Source organism: Lynx canadensis, chromosome D4, assembly GCF_007474595.2.
Source record: "Lynx canadensis isolate LIC74 chromosome D4, mLynCan4.pri.v2, whole genome shotgun sequence".
Classification (NCBI taxonomy): Eukaryota; Metazoa; Chordata; class Mammalia; order Carnivora; family Felidae; genus Lynx; species Lynx canadensis.
Window position 1 is genome coordinate 66,614,207 of NC_044315.2, and position 14,792 is coordinate 66,628,998.

The 14,792-nt window shown below is 38.4% G+C and overlaps 1 protein-coding gene across 3 annotated transcripts in view; it reads left to right on the plus strand.

Moving 5' to 3' along the window:
* The window catches only part of SLC44A1 (solute carrier family 44 member 1), a 200,313-nt gene that overhangs the window by 124,224 nt on the left and 61,297 nt on the right, over positions 1-14,792 (plus strand). For all 3 annotated transcript variants that reach the window (XM_030293175.1, XM_030293174.2, XM_030293173.1), the window contains exons 9-12: positions 1,510-1,696; positions 2,873-3,038; positions 4,512-4,668; positions 5,370-5,453. In XM_030293175.1, coding sequence (XP_030149035.1) covers positions 1,510-1,696; positions 2,873-3,038; positions 4,512-4,668; positions 5,370-5,453 — 594 coding nt within the window. The remainder of the gene's footprint in view (positions 1-1,509; positions 1,697-2,872; positions 3,039-4,511; positions 4,669-5,369; positions 5,454-14,792) is intronic.

A 14,792-nucleotide genomic window follows, 5' to 3' on the forward strand; every position in this document is an offset into this window, starting at 1 on the left:
AAATTTTTAACAACATTATTCCAAATAAAAGTGATCTTTGCTGCCTGGGCACTATACAGTAAATTACTAATGAACATGTGGTTATATAATATGTATTTATATCTTTGGTCTGTCTCCTTCTCCTCTCTGAAAAAAAAAAAAAAGGAACACAATCTCAGACCACTTCTTGGACCAATCCCAAGCTTTTAGTTGAGCTTTAGAAGTAAAAAAATGAAGCCACCATAAAACCATTGGTGCCAAAAGGTATTTGTTTGTTATTATTATGTAAATATTTACTAATCATTTTTAAGTATAGTTTTTTTTAATGTTTATTTTTGAGAGAGAGAGAGAGAGAAAGAGAGAGAGCGTGAGCAGGGGAGGAGCAAAGAGAGAGGAAGACACAGCATCTGAAGCAGGCTCCAGGCTCTGAGCTGTCAGCACAGAGTCTGATGCGGGGCTCGAACTCATGAACCGTGAGATCATGACCTGAGCTGAAGTCGGATGCTTAACTGACTGAGCCACCCAGGCATCCCACAGTACAATTTTGTTTTTTTTTTTTTTAAGTACAGTTCACCTGCTCTCACTCAGACCACGATGAGGGGGGGCAGGAGGTAAATGCGACATGGACTGTGCTCTGTAGGTGCTCTTTTTTTTCTTATGTTTATTTATTTATTTTTTTAATTTTTATTATAGAGAGAGAGAGAGAGAGAGCGATTTTTATTTGTTTTTGAGAGAGAGAGAGGAGAGAGAGTATGAGCAGGGAAGGGGCAGAGAGATGGGGAGACACAGAATCCAAAACAGGCTCCAAGCTCTAAGCTGTCAGCACAGAGCCAGACATGGAGCTCGAACTCATGAACCGTGAGATCATGACCTGAGCCGAAGTCGGACACAACCAACTGAGCCACCCAGGCACCCCTCTTATGTTTATTTTTGAGAGATAGCACGTGCCTGCATGAGTTGGGGAGGGTCAGAGAGCGGGGGGACAGAGGATCCCAAGCCGGGTCCGTTTGCTGATAGCAGATAGCCTGATGCGAGGCTCAAACCCACGAGCTGTGGGATCATGACCTGAGCCAAGTCAGATGCTTAACCGACTGAGCCACTCAGGTGCCCCTAGGAACTCTTGGTCTGATAAAGGAAATGAGGTACAAATACCTCCTGTGCTTTTGTAGTCATGGCATATGGTCTTCTCCCCTATTTTCATAGTGACAAGCATGTATGTATTCAAATAAATTAAAAGCCTCATCTTGATGGGCAAACAACACATTTTGATTCATAATGAGTAGAAAAGGAAAGGTAGAAGAACTCGAAAGACTTATTAATACATTGAGAAATCCTTTTGTGTGCTGCTTTAAGAACATTTTCAATATTCAGTTGAGGATGCTAAGTGCTGCAAGACGGATAAAGTATTATTGGGATTCAGAGAATAATCCTTCCCTGATTTGAAATGAAGGAATTTCCACCCTGTTTCAGTTTCTGTTTTTACTGCTTATAGCGATAACTGGGACCTTTCTCTGCATTCTCTCCATACAGGTTCTCTTGTTCCTGATAATGCTGGTTATGCGCAAACGTGTCGCACTCACCATCGCCTTGTTCCACGTGGCTGGCAAGGTCTTCATTCACTTGCCGCTACTAGTCTTCCAACCCTTTTGGACTTTCTTTGCTCTTGTCTTATTTTGGGCATACTGGATCATGACACTTCTTTTTCTTGGCACCGCTGGTAAGAAGCTATGTTGCTTCTTTCTCATAGTGATGAATTTGATTTGCATTAAAATATTTTAAAACATCAGCTATAATTCTTAAGACATTTATTGACCAAGGTCTAACAGCCGTCAGAACCAGCGTGGTTATGGCTCTTCAACAACCCATTCCTAATTCATGATTTTTAGATCATCCTAGCAAAGTAGATCTAAACCAGTTCATGGCTTTGAAGTAAACTCCAGTACTGATTCAGACTTTTGGACTGATTCTAAGATGAACAAATGAATGCAGAGCTCTCTGGAACTGCCTTAAACTCCCATTACGGCCCAAATCAACTTACTTCCTTGGGATTCTCTAGTTTGGAAAAGATCTGAACCTAGGTAGAATTCCTGGTGATGATACTGTTCAGAGTTAGACTCTCAGACTTGTTGGGGCCACTCTTAATATGAGAGAAAGACAGATACCATATGTTTTCACTCTTATGTGGATCCTGAGAAACATAACAGAAGATCATGGGGGAGGGGGAGGGGGGAAAAAAGTTACAGAGAGGGAAGGAGGCAAACCATAAGAGACTCTTAAATACTGAGAACAAACTGAGGGTTGATAGGGGGTGGGAGGGAGGGGAAAGTGGGTGATGGGCATTGATGGGATGAGCACTGGGTGTTGTATGGAAACCAATTTGACAATAAATTTCATATAAAAAATATATCAAAGTTTACACTTAAATGGAATTAATTGTGAGGAGTGGTGTAAGGGTAGTAAGTTTGTATGTAACTTCTCTGGCCATTCAGCATGCATTTACCAATTGAATATAATATTAATTTCTGTATTTTGCAAATAACTTAGGTCTATAATTATTGGAAGAGTAATAAAATAGCTACAAAAAAATTGAAGTTTGAAAATTCATGCCTAAATTAACTGATGTGATGGAACTATATTCAAATAGAACACCTTTTAAAAGCTATATGATGCCTTTGGGGAAAACAAAATGCTTACTTGTACAATGTCTGGCTTCACAACTTTTCAAGTGATAAGTAATTTTGTCTGTTAATTAAAGAGCACTGTGATCATAAAGTTTGTGGTTTGGGGGAAGGGGCCTATTTTTGGAAATTAGTTTCATCTCTTATATTCAATAGCCATATTTCTTGGTTTGTACTTTATGTGCTTCTTCTTTCCTTCCTGGATATTTTCCTAGGCAGCGCTGTTCAGAATGACCAAGGCTTTGTGGAGTTCAGAGTTTCTGGGCCTCTGCAGTATATGTGGTGGTACCATGTGGTGGGCCTGATTTGGATCAGTGAATTTATTCTAGCGTGTCAGCAGATGACTGTGGCAGGAGCTGTGGTAACCTACTATTTTACCAGGTGAGAATTGATACTTGTCGGAAAACTTAAGATCATCTAAGTGATTGTGCTTGAAGGAAATGGAACGGAAGCTGGTAAACAGTTTCATTTCTTTAAAAAATATTTGGAAGCGAATATTGGGAATGCAAGCTGGTGCAGCCACTCTGGAAAACAGTATGGAGCTTCCTCAAAAAACTAAAAATAGAACTACCCTACGACCCAGCAATTGCACTACTAGGCATTTATCCATGGGATATAGGTGTGCTGTTTCCAAGGGACACATGCACCCCCATGTTTATAGCAGCACTATCAACAATAGCCAAAGTATGGAAAGAGCCCAAATGTCCACCGATGGATGAATGGATAAAGAAGATGTGGGGTGTGTATGTATACACACACACACACACACACACACACACACACACACACACACAATGGAGTATTACTCAGCAATCAAAAAGAATGAAATCTTGCCATTTGCAACTACATGGATGGAAGTGGAGGGTATTAGGCTAAGTGAAATTAGTCAGAGAAAGACAGAAATCCTATGACTTCACTCATATGAGGACTTTAAGAGAGAAAACAGATGAACATAAGGGAAGGAAACAAAACTAATATAAAACCAGGGAGCGGGACAAAACAGAAGAGATTCATAAATATGGAGAGCAAACTGAGGGTTATGGAGGGGTTGTGGGAGGGGAGATGGGCTAAATGGGTAAGGGGCACTAAGGAATCTACTCCTGAAATCATTGTTGCATTATATGCTAACTAATTTGGATGTAAACTTAAAGAAATAAAAAATAAAACAAGTTAAAATTAAAAAAAATAAAATGAAATAAAAAGTAATTGGAAGCAAATATGACAAAATGTTAGAGCTGATGATTCTGGTGGGTAGTAAAATGGGAGGCAGTGATTTTAATCTTTCTACTGCTCTGTAAGTTTCTCAAAAAATTAATCAGAACAGCAGGTCATGATAGAACTTCAATTCTATTTAGCCGGAGAATAAATCTTACAGTGTCTTATGTACTTTGGCATTATATAAAGGTCCATCAAAGGACAATAAGCCTTTTTAATTTGTTTGGATCAGAACAAGTATTGTGACTCTCTTTCCTAACTTGAGAGCTGAATATAAGCTTGTAGGCCTTACAATTTTCTATTATAATGAGGTACCAGGTCTCGATTGTACATCTTCTTTAAGTTTCATTTTTTGATTGTACATTTAACTCCATAAATATTTACTAGTAAAAGCTTTCAAAGCACAGTATCATTTTATTTAAAGTCTTAGAGCATAAGAACCCCATGAAACTATCATAGGAAATGAAACATTAATTTTATCTGGTACATCTATAGCATTTGTACTAGTTACATGTTACTTTGCCATTTTGTCATAAACCTAGACTTTTCTTAAATGAACTGTTTTCACTGCATTGGGCTCTAAACCATTCCTGCACTTAGCCTTTGTTTTAATTGTCTTTTTGGTTATCTTTCAAAAAGGGATAAAAGGAATCTGCCATTTACACCTATTTTAGCATCAGTGAATCGCCTTATTCGTTATCACCTTGGTACTGTGGCAAAAGGATCTTTCATTATCACATTAGTCAAAATTCCACGAATGATCCTTATGTACATTCACAGTCAGCTCAAAGGAAAGGTAAGGAGAAAATTCTTTTCTGGACTTAACTGTGGTCACATTCTAGACCTTAGCTCTGCCTGTAGTAAAGCTCCCAACCATGTTCAGTTCATAGTTGTGAATGTTTTCTTCATAATCCTTGCAAAGTAGAATCCAGTCCTTCTGCCTTGTCCCACACTCTTGCTTACGTTGTGCTCTGGCAAAATCCATCATATCCCTGGTTTCCCAAAATGTCCTGTGCTTCTCGCCCTCTGTGTTGATTCACACCTTCCTCCCTAGAACCTCTTCCCTATCCCTGGCTGTGGAGATAACATGCATTTCAACATGGGTTAGATGATATGCCACCTCTTCCTAGAAACCTTCCTTGATTCTTCCTTCTCCCAGATGATGTCATCTCTCTCTGTTCTCCACTCTCATAGTATCAATCGCATATTCTGATTCTGACCTTTTTTTATGTTTAGCTTTTTTTCCTTCAACTATAGTATAAGTTCCTTGCCGATCTCATGTATCATACTCTATCTTACATGCAATAGGTACTAAATATGTGTCAAATTAAATTGATTAAAAATAATTTAACCATTACATTTTGAGGGAAAAGAGGGTAGGTGGGTATGGAGGTCTTGAAACATAGATTGTGATTTTTTTTACTTTATTCATTTTTCTAATATTTAGAATATTCTGTATGTTGGTTTTTAATTATTTCAATTTTTTGTCCTTTCCAGGAGAATGCTTGTGCTCGATGTGTGCTGAAATCTTGCATTTGTTGCCTTTGGTGTCTTGAAAAGTGCCTAAATTATTTAAATCAGGTAAACTATTTTAAAAATAAATTGAACATTCACTTTCAAAGATAAGTTGATCATTTCTTCTTCCAAGATAAAATAATTGAGCTTAACTGAAAGATGTTATATATTTCTCATGGTGTTGTACATTGTTCCTTGACCAGGTATATCTATTTCTATCATATTCTTTTATTTATTGATTGGTAGATTGATTGATTTGAGAGAGCGTGCACACATGCATGTAAGCAGGGGAGGGGCAGAGGGAGAGAGAATCTTAAGTAGGCTCCACACTCGGTAGAGAGCCTGGGATTATGACCTGAGCCAAAAATCAAGAGTCGGATGCTTAACTGACTAAGCCACCCAGGCACCCCATATTCCTATTTTTAAAAGTAACATATGTTCTTAGCAAGGCTCGTTATTAATTAATTGTAACATGAGGATAAAATATTATTAGGGTTCATCTTTCTGGAAGAACATTTGTCTCTTATACCTTAATTTACATCCTTTCATCTTTGATTTTCCCTAAGAATCTGTCTACTCTAGCCATGTTTCTTTAATTCTTTTAAATGTTGTTTGAGAGGCTCCCGGCTGGCTCGGTCAATAGAGTGTGTGACTCTCAGCCTCGGAATTGTGAGTTCAAGTTCCACATTGGCCATGGAGCCTACTTTTAAAAAATGAGTGAATGAATGAATGAATGAATGCTGTTGAAAGCTTTAGTTTAGTGGAAAGACATTATGACACTTAAACTCATTTTTTTGCTGCTGTCTACTATTGTTCAAAGCTAGTGTCCTCCGTATCCTGGTACTTTTTTGGGAGTCCAACTGCTTGAGGACTATGATCCTGGCCTAGGAGATATTATCAGAGGAAGAGCTATCATTTCTCACGTTAAGTGAAGGAATTGGTATTATGGGTTAACATTTCTTAGGGAGCAGGTTGGTCCTCTGTCGTTCTGTGTCTGGGCACCCGGGACTTGCTATGAAGCACTCTACCCATGTTTCCTTCATCTTCCTTTTTTTTTTAACCACTTCTCTCCATTCCTTAAAAATCAGTTGTGATGTACCAGTGCCTTCATCTAATAGAGCAAGGATACAAATGGACTTCTTACCATTTACCCCTCAGTGATTGAAGAGTAGCATTGCACTTTCCATTCACTCAAGGACAGTCAAAAGATGGTAGTCCTGTTGGCCATGGTGTTGAGCTTGCCTAGAGTTTGCTTTATTGCAGCTCTATGGTTAATATGAAAAAACTGGCATACATTTCATTAGTAAAAGAAGTTCTTGTAGATAATAATACTGTATGGATGGAAAGTGTTTGGAAAGTCATTATTAAAATAATCAGTAACAGCCATAGAAATCTGAAAAATTAACGTTCTTTAAAATTTGGTTTGGGACCAAGTCACCCTTATCAAAAAGTTGATGGATGAATAAAAATAATCATCGTTACATTGTGTACGCATCACTAAATAGCTTATCCACAGAGAGAGATGCTGAACCCAGCTCTCTATTATCAGTTTCTACCAGCTTTCCACAGGCAACTTTTGCTCTCCCAATTTCCTAAACCTGCCTGGAGTGACTTCCTTCCAACACTTGAATAACTCCTACTGATCCTTAATGATTCTGCCTGAGCATTACCTCCACGAAGTCTCCCCTCAGTACCCCAGCCCCTCTGCTAAACTTTCGTAGTGCTGGTTCATACCTCTGCAAAAACACTAAGAACATCAACATGGAAATTGTCTGTTTACCTCTTTATCTCCACCTTTAGACCTTTAGCTCCTTAAAGGCAGAGATCCTATTTTTGTCTCTCCAGAAACTATCACAGTGCCTGGTACACAATAGGTGGTCTTTAAATGTTTTCTGAATGAATTGTTAATCAGTGAATAAATATTCAGATTTTAAAAGACTAATTGGTTGATATAAAGCCAGAAGAAAGCATCTCAAAAAAGAGGTGTGCAGTTATGTTGAAGGAAGAGAACACATCACATGATGTTAAGATGTTCAGTAACCAGGTGAAAAATTCCAAAGTTTTCAGCTAATCCCAAGCTAAACGTTAGTTAGCAATTTAGTACCTACAGTCCTGAAACATATCCGAACTTCAAGTTGTTCTTTCTTGCACAGGTTTTTGTGATTTATTTACTTATTTATTTATATTTTTGAGAGAGAGAGCGTGTGTGTATGTGTGTGTGTGAGAGAGAGAGAGAGAGCAGGGGAGGGGCAGAGAGAGAGAGGGAGATAGAATCTGAAGCAGGCTCCAGGCTCTGAGCTGTCAGCCCAGAGCCCAGTGCAGGGCTCGAAGTCGTGAACCACGAGATCATGACCTGAGGCGAAGTCAGATGCCTAACCAACTGAGCCACCCAGGCATCCCAGTTTTTGTGCATTTTTAATCTTCTTTAGGTAGGTCTGATGTTTGAAGATTCAAGAGAAGCACTGAAAGAGGAATAAATAAGTGAGTGAAGGTTTAGGGAGAGTGATTCTGAACTAATACTTAGTTCTGTTTGGGAATATGAAATGCTCTGATATGAGGACTGATTACCCAGGGTGCTTCATGTCTCCTGTTTTCACAGGAATTTCACTCTAAATGAGGTCAACATATTGAAGACATTAGAACACTTCCTCCCATGACAGGTTAAGCATAGGTATTGGTTGCCAGTTGAATTTTTTTAAACCCTTGTTGCTGTGAAATGTTTCAGAGCTGGGTGGGCACCCATCTGTTTGAAGTATTCAAGATGATAGGAATCATGGCAGTGCTGAATAGATGAGATCTAGGGACTTTTCTGAAATTTGAAAAACCAGCAGGGTCTAAGAGTCTGATCTGCTGGTGTTTGAAGGGGCATTCTTCTCAGTGCTGCCCTGTACATTTGGCAGTTATGAGATTAGTGCTTTGCTAGAGATCAAGCCAGAGCTGGCACTGAGATATCAGGCGGTTCACACCAACCCTTTTGTCTCTGCTACTTATCACTGCTTTCAGAAAATGAAGTTCCATACACATAGGATTGAGTCCACACTAATATAGCCTTGTTGGAGAAGGCACAATGGATAATTAGGGGGATATTCAGTGGAGAGAGCCCAGATATTAAAGGTGTGTTTCAATCCTAACAATGTAACTGTTTGGCAAGCTCAGTGAAACCTTGGGAGTCTCGGCTTCTTTCTTCAGTTAGTGGAGAAAAATACACCTATCCTCATAGGCTTTAGGTAAGGATGAAATATAATGCAGATAAATCAACTCTTACAGTGCCTGGCTCTTGGTCCTCACTTAGTGTTATCGCTCTCCCCCGCTCCCCTCATTTTATTGTTTTATAAAGAACTCCCAGGGTTTTTACTCTAAGATAAGAAAGCTCTGGCCAAGATAAAACAAGAGGTTGTTCTAAAGATGTATCTATTTTCTCTAAAAATAAATGTAATGTAAAACACTGAGGAGCTTGTAAAACCAAGACAAAACAAAACATCATCCATGATCTCACCACGCTAACATAACAGTTACTTTTACTGAAATATTTACCATTAGCTTTCAGAAAAAGTTTCTAATTTTTCACTGCAGCATGGTAATGGCTTATCAGACTTTGCTTACAGACTGTTTTATCAGTGTATAAACCTCAATTGTAAAATGGTGGTAATAATAGTATCTGTAGTGCCCATTACCATGAGGATACAGAAAGATGGTATCTCCCATACTCTGAGTACGCACCTGACACAGCAAGTCCTCTGTAATGCTGACTGTTCTGTAGTATAGAATAGTTCTATATAGTATAGAATAAGTTCTAGATGTTCAGGGTTGGTTTCTTTTACATTTTTTAGTATGCACTGGTTTTTATTTTTCTCTTGTCGGGTCTTTCAAACTTTTTTTTATGGTTTTGCACTTGACTTTGATGCTTAGAAAGATTTTCCCCACCTCAAGATCAAATAATTATTCTAGTGCTCTTCTCTATAGTTTTTTAGAAATTTCCTTTTTTTTTTTTTTTTTTTTTTTGATAAGGAGGCTCCATGTCCAACGTGGGTCTTGAACTCATGATGCTGCAACCCCAATATCAAGAGTCACACATGCTCTACCAACTGAGCCAGCCAGGTGCCCTACTTTTTTAGTTTTGGGATTTAATCAGTTATCCCAGAACCAGTTAATGATTAACCTGTTCTTCCTTCTGCTGTGAAATGTCAATCTGATCATGTATTAAATTCTTACCTATCATGCTTGAGTATGTCTCAGGACTTTCTTTTCTGTACCATTGATCTGCCTATGCTTTTATCAGTATGCCAATATTTAGTTACTATAGCTTCATTATATACCCCAGGTGTCTTATAATACAAATCCCTCTCATTCTAATTTTTCAAAAATTTCTTGTCTAATCACCTGTTTATCTTTTGAAATTATCTTTGTAGTGTTCAATAAGATACAGTGAAATAATAATACTAATTATAATGCCAGCCAGTATTTACTGAGCACTTACAGGCACTGTGGCTCACACTTTATTGGCAGTGGCTCCCATTTAGAGATCTGTTTTGTCTAACCATTTGGCAATGGTTAACAATTAATTAATGCCCATTTGCATTGTTTTCCTCCTATCCTCTCTTTTGCTGTCACTCCTGAGATCAGCATACAACTTGAAGTCAAAAGCCTTGAGCAGAGCTGGACAACACAAACTGTCTGGGCCAGTTGAGGCGTATCACGTGACTCATGGAAATGAGTGCAGCAGACAGGGTCTAAGGCAATAGAGAGTGGCAGAGACTGGTAAAATGGGGAGTTCATATTCTATCCAAAGAGGGCTGTCACTTCTTAGCTCTTGTACACTTGCCAACGTGAAGATTTATAGACAGTTTCTAACTCTTCCAATTTTTCAAGAGAAGCCAGAATTCTGGATGTTTGCATTTTATGTCCTGCTATTAAAATATATATATATATAAAAGATATATTATATATATATAATATATATAAAATTATATAATATAATTATAATATATAATTATATATATATTATATATATATATAAAAGATAAGTGAGTGGGCCAGGGCAAATAAGGTCTTTGGGCCACACAGTGTCATTTGTCCATGGGCCGCCAGTTTGTCACAGTGCTTTAGAGAATTGGGAGGATAGCAGTAGAAAAGAGTGTTGATATGGAGGCAGAGTAGGCCAGACTCATTTTGCAGCACAGTATGAAATCCTGTAATCCAAAGCCATGCTCCACTGCCAAACTGCATGGAAAATACAGCTGGCTTCAAAAAAGAGCTTTAGATTTTCAAAATAAGCCATTAATTATTTATAGCATAGGTGCTGGAGCTTTGCACATCAACAGAGTGAACTGTGGACTGTTCTTTGTTTCTGCAGGTGCTTGTGTTAATGTGACAGTGAAGGTGATTGCATATCTCATCTAACAGAATTTACTTTAGGTAGAGAGACTGTTACAACTAGAGTCTGCTTCTTGTGGGCATTGGATTACTCAGGCCTTGCTTTACTTCGACACCACTTGGAGATAGAGCATTTTATACTGGAAAGTATCTGCTCTCTGGCCACCAAGCTTGTAAGATTATAAAGCTCTTCTGTACGTAGTATGAGTGGGAGTTGCAAAGAATATTTTTTGAGCACCTACCACCTGATACTTTACTAAGCACTTAATATATATTATTGCTTTCTCCCCACTATAAGAAAGGCTCGTTTCCTCTGTCATATAGATGAGAAAGTTGAGACTAGCATCTTGTGGCAGAGCATATGGCCTAGAGGTGGATGAAGGTTTCAAATCTAAATTTGCCTCGTTCTTGCCATGATATCCCCCTGTTTCCCATATAAATACATACCTGTTTTATGTACATAAGGAAGACTAAAGTATAGATTATTACAGAGAATATGCAAACATCTCAAACTTTTATGTTTCCTGCTATAAACTAACACAAGTGATAGTTTTAAAGGCAATCAATGTAAGATTTGCATATTTTAACTCTTATTTCCCTTAAAAACTCTTAAGAATTTAGAACCAAACTAAATGAAATCTATGGTATAGATTGGACTTTGTGCCCCCTCCATTCCTTGTTCAAAATAACAAAGGGATCATTTTAATTACTTTTTCCCTTATTTAATTTATAATCCACACATAGAGTTTCACATACCTGTTCCCTTTTTCCTACCATTGTTATCTAGCTTGCCACTATTAAGTGAGTTATTATATAAAGACTTTAAATTTAAAGAGAATCTCAAGGTCCACATATCAAGAAAGGAAAGGTGTGACAATGTAGAAGCTATGTTCTGGGACATGTGGCCAAGCAGGCCTGGGTTACCCACACGGTGACCTTCAACCCTAACATTTTCTTCCACAGGACTTTTTCACCTCATCCTGTCGCACAAAAATCTTACCAGGGACCACTTGTGCTAACTGTCATCCTTTTAAAAATCTTCCTGGGTGGTGATCACCTTTTATGTTGTTTCTGGGAATTAAATAGTCTTAAGCCTATATCCTGCCTGAGCAGATGTTGGGCACTGGCTAAATGTTAATCATTGATGGTTCTCTGTGGGCAGTTTAGCTCAAGATCAGGAGGGCTGTCAGAGAAGAGGTAGGTGGGCTTAAAAAATCTCAAGTAGTTGAGCAGAAAGTTCAGAGAACACTAATAGGGAAAGCCACAAAGAACTCAGAATTTCTTGAGAACCTTCGTGTGAATCCTTTCAGACTAGGATGTAAAGAAGTGGAAGAAGATTTCATTGCCCTGCTGTGATCTGTAGCACAATTTTCTCCTTGAAGAGGTCACCTTGACCTTTGCATGTCACATGCAGCTCATCTTCCTGCCCCGGGAGTGGAAGAAAGAGCTTATAAAATATCCACTTAACTTTTTTTGGTTAGGTTGAATACAAAGGAGTTGCACAGATCTGTAGGAATGTTGCCAAGAAGGCTAAATTTCCGTGAGCATATCCAACGCTGGAATGCAGGAGTAGAGAAAAGAAATTGCTGCTGCCTCCTTCTATGTCCACAAAAAAATAAACTGCTCTCAATGTAGATGGGACATGTGAGGCCAGGTGGGGAGAGAAGAAATGAGAAAGGAGGAATAATAATTTCTTCTGAAAATGAATGAGGGCAGCAAAACAGCTTTTATGGTTGGGTTTGGAGGTGTTAGGCCCTCTCTGAGTCAGCTGGTCTGATGATAACAAAGGACAGATTGGAAGTATGTGGATCCTCTCTTGCTGCTGTCCCTTTCAAAGAAGGTCATGTTCAAACTGGGAAGGGTAAAATAACATAATTAAGAGTGAGTTGTCGATCCTCATTGAGGAGGTAAGTTTTAAGACAGTACCTACATGATTTAAATGGGTTTTCCAATATCCCTGATTCTAGACATTATATGCCTTCTTTTTTTTTTTTTTGATTTCACGAAGCATCTCATAATCAATATATAGTTAATATGGCAGGGTATTTTCCCCTGAAAACTTGTTATTAACTAACTGGTTCATTAGTCTCTTAATCATGTCTCAGAATAAGGGAAAATAAGGTATTTTCCTTATGGGATGTTGTGTCTCAGATCACCATAGACATTTGTCAGTCACTGAACTGAAGAATTATAGTGAAAGGTTGTATGTAGAAAAAGGTACTAAAAGACTAGAAATGAGAAACTGGGGTTCGTATTTCAAAAGGGATAAGAAGATGGGTTCCATAGACCATGAACAAGGTTGATATTGATCCTGGGCAATACTCTAGAACAAGGGACGGCAAAGCTTTCTTATAAAGGACCAGGTAGTAAATATTTTTGGCTTTGTGGCCATACAGACTCTGTCACAATCGCTCAGTTCTGCCATTACAGCGTGAAAACAGCTGTGCTAAACAACATGTAAACAAATGAACATTGCTGTGTTCCATTAACACTGCTTTTTACAAAAGGTAGGCAGCAGGTCAGATTTGCCAACCTCTACTTTAGAATACATTTGAATGGTTTTGTGTGTGTGTGTGTGTGAGTATGTAGAGAAGTGGTCAGTCTTGGTTCTTTGAGAATAAATCGGGCCTGGGAAGTTCTCCATCATTTTTCAACAGAGTTATTGTTATATAAGATCGAAAGTGTAGTTTATTTTGAGGTCATTGAGGCATTTGGCAGAATGTTTCAAAAGAAGCTATACAGAAGATGGAGAAATGTGGACCACTGCAGTTAGATAGTTAACTCTTTGGTGCCTGCTGTCTTTTAACTGATAAGATGACCATATATGAGCGCAAGGCAGAAACGAATGCTACCAGAATAATTTAACAGTATCATTTCTTTAAAATACTCTCTATATTAGCTTTTGAGATAAAAAGAACTGCAAACATAATGTACTATATTCTGATAATAAATTTTATGTATATTAAAATCATAATTGTGTTTTTAAAAGAGCGTCATTATTTCCTGCTGCTCCATTGCTGAAAATGTAGTGTGTCCCACTCAGTACAGTCTTCATTCCTTGGCCCTGAAATAGTCTGCATTTTTAATCAACACATTTAATGGTACAATGGCAAATTAAATTTTTGTGACTCAAACTTCATCTTCATACCAGGTTCCTATTAACTAACAAGCATACAGTAGGAACATTCAGAAATTAAAGGCTGTCTCTCCCAAGTTCAGTGTTTAAAGTGGGGTGGCTTCCAGTTATGGAATGAGTAAGTCCTGGAGATGAAAGTCACAGCATAGGGAAAATAGTCAATGGTATTGTAATAGTATATGGTGACAAAAGGTAGCTGACTGGTGGTGAGTATAGCATGAATTATAGAGTTATGGAATCACTATATTGTATAGCTGAAACATCACGTGTCGACTATATTTAAGCTAAAAAAAAAACCAATTTCATAGACAACACAGTGTAAAGTAAGCCCTTTGTGTGTAGCAGTTTTCCAACAATTTAAGTTGGCACTAGACCAAAAATTCCTCAGGACTATAAGTTTTAGCCACAAAGTCTATAAACTTTCCCTTCGTAAGATTCAGATGTATTTGATGTTATAGTACTTATTCACATTTCCCAGAAAATGCCAGCCGTCTTCTAGAATGCAGTGTAAAAAGGGGGGAAAAATCAGAGCCTGTGACTGCGGGTCAGAGAGGACACAGAGCAGAAGCAGGTATAATGGAATAAAAGTGTGTCAGCTGGGACTCAGTACTACAAGGGACAGAAAGCTAGCTCAGTCTGGCCTAAAAGGAGAGACAAAGAAAAGGGGGGAGAGAGAGTGGGAGGAGAGGGGAGAGATTTTTAGCAATGTATTCGCTTCTCTGGCTGAAAAGTCCAGCAATCTGGCTAGTTCCTAATCATGCAGACATCATGTGACAGCTGTCACCAAGTACTAGTAATGGGTTTCTCTCTGCTCTGACCTCCATGATGTTAGCCTCACCCTCCGTTACACATTGTGACCCCCAGCAGTTTTGGGTTCTTCCCATCACGTTGGCAAA